Genomic DNA, 1,976 nt, shown 5'->3' on the forward strand with positions numbered 1-1,976 from the left:
GTTAGGCAAGCCAGTCCTAATTCCCGATCACATCACACTACTGAATAAAAAATATACTATCAATTTTTACTCTCTCTAAATCTGTGTATTTTGGAATTGATTACTTTGTGCTTGGTTTAACAAGCAAGATATACCTATTTCAGGGGGCCCTGGGCTTTCCTGATAAGCACAAGAAATTCTAACTAAGGGAATCTTCGTCGCAAATCTTGTAATGACGAAACACCAGATAAGACTGAGGTCATCTTAGGGTAAATCACCCAGCCAAAAATGTTTCGAATAAATACGTTCCAACTGAGTAGAGCAATATCAGTATTGCAGTACTTCCAGCCTGTTAAGTTAGAGCAAAAAAAGATGAAATTTCTGAGTTGCGGATTGTTATTGGTAAGTTACTTTTATTTGGGTTGCTACGGGATACTAAAGTTTTTTCTTGATGATTTCCAGGCTATTTTAGCTTGCCATTTGAAAGAAGTCTGTTTGTCGGATGTTTGCACGAAATGGGGCTATGCCTGCCGAGATAACCGAACTGTGGTGTGGTGCTCCATGCAGGATAGCAGATGGATTGAGACAGAGTTCCTCCAGTGCGGCGTCAGTTTCACATGTGATGAACAGAACGGAATGTGTATCCCCGCCTATATCGTGGGTCCTCGCTTCGATTGTCAAGGAGAGGGAATTTTTCCAGATCCCTATCAGTGCGGGACATACTATGTTTGTTACTATACCGATAGTAGGATGAACAAGGTTTTCGCTCGTTGTCCCAAGGGAAAGTATTATTCGGTTCTGACGAACACATGTAGTTTTGAGGAGCACAAGTTCCAGCCTTCCTGCCCCCGACAATTTACTTGTGACTATCCCGGTCAAGTCGGTATCTGGCCCCGAAACAGTAATATCTACTACGTTTGTGCATTGAATCCTGATACGAGGAATTCATTCCTTTTCCCGAAAGTGTTCCGGTGCTCGGAAAATATGGTGTTCAACGGCACTCAGTGTGTGGAACGACCGCAAGAAGGTTGTGCTTTGGATACGCGACTGAATGTAACAGATAATTGATAAAGTTTTGTGATTTCTAGATAGTGTATTGAGATTTTAAGTTATAATACTTTATTATTAAGACTTGAAGTGTACGAGAAAACAGGAAATATATGTAAGACGCATTTTGAGCGTAGAAACAAAAACAAAGTGTAGTTAGTACAATAATATCAACACTGCCCATGCTTGTGATTCGTAAGTTCGGCTTTTACTATTTACGCCACTTCTTATTGGAACCCCTCATAACCCTCGTCCCTGCTAATCGACAGAATGCTTCTTTGTGATTTTCAGAAGACGGGGCGAAAAAAGTAAACTGCGAAAGTAACATTCTTGGGAAGAAAAATTAAGGTGACATATTATAAAATAAACGGAACTTCGAATAGTCAACGAACAAATTTCTAGACTTTTTATAAATGATAAAGGAATTTTGTAATCGACCAGCGGGGAATTTAAGAGTGACTGCATTCTATCAAAGTAGGTTGTTATATGTTAATGTCAGTTCCGAGGCTCTTTTAAATGCTTTCTTGCTCCAACGTAAGCGGGAATTCCAGCAGTACGGACTGCGCATTTGGGAGTGAAGCGAGGTAAGGTAGCGGAACTGTTTTGCGCACTCTTCTCCTTTTTCCGGTATTGTATCGTTGTTTCTTAAAAGACTGCCGGAGGTATGTTTGAATTTGGTGTCCAATTAAAACTTACTGCATTTAAAAGTCCCCGCGGTCATGTCCTGGAAACCAGTATCAAACGGGATGGGACAGATTATATGGAGCCTTTCTATGAGCAGCGTAAGGCAGTTCAGGAGAGTTGCATTTCGTAGCTTCTGGGTGGTCTGAATGCTAAAATAATAATAATCGTTGGCACAACAATCCATATTGGATCAGGGCCTTGAAGTGTGTTAGAGCACTTCATTTAAGACCGTAACGGTACACTAAAGAACACTGTAGGAGGCAATG

At 40.8% G+C, this 1,976-nt stretch overlaps 1 protein-coding gene across 1 annotated transcript; it reads left to right on the plus strand.

The window, feature by feature from the left end:
• The first annotated feature begins 244 nt into the window (after window positions 1-244).
• On the plus strand, window positions 245-1,188 carry LOC119657297. The gene is made up of 2 exons (XM_038064143.1): window positions 245-381; window positions 442-1,188. Exons 1-2 carry the CDS (start codon window positions 268-270, stop codon window positions 1,045-1,047), a joined length of 720 nt encoding a protein of 239 aa, XP_037920071.1. The 5' UTR covers window positions 245-267; the 3' UTR covers window positions 1,048-1,188.
• The last annotated feature ends 788 nt before the right edge of the window (window positions 1,189-1,976 follow it).

The sequence above is a fragment of the Hermetia illucens genome, chromosome 5, assembly GCF_905115235.1.
Source record: "Hermetia illucens chromosome 5, iHerIll2.2.curated.20191125, whole genome shotgun sequence".
Lineage (NCBI taxonomy): Eukaryota > Metazoa > Arthropoda > Insecta > Diptera > Stratiomyidae > Hermetia > Hermetia illucens.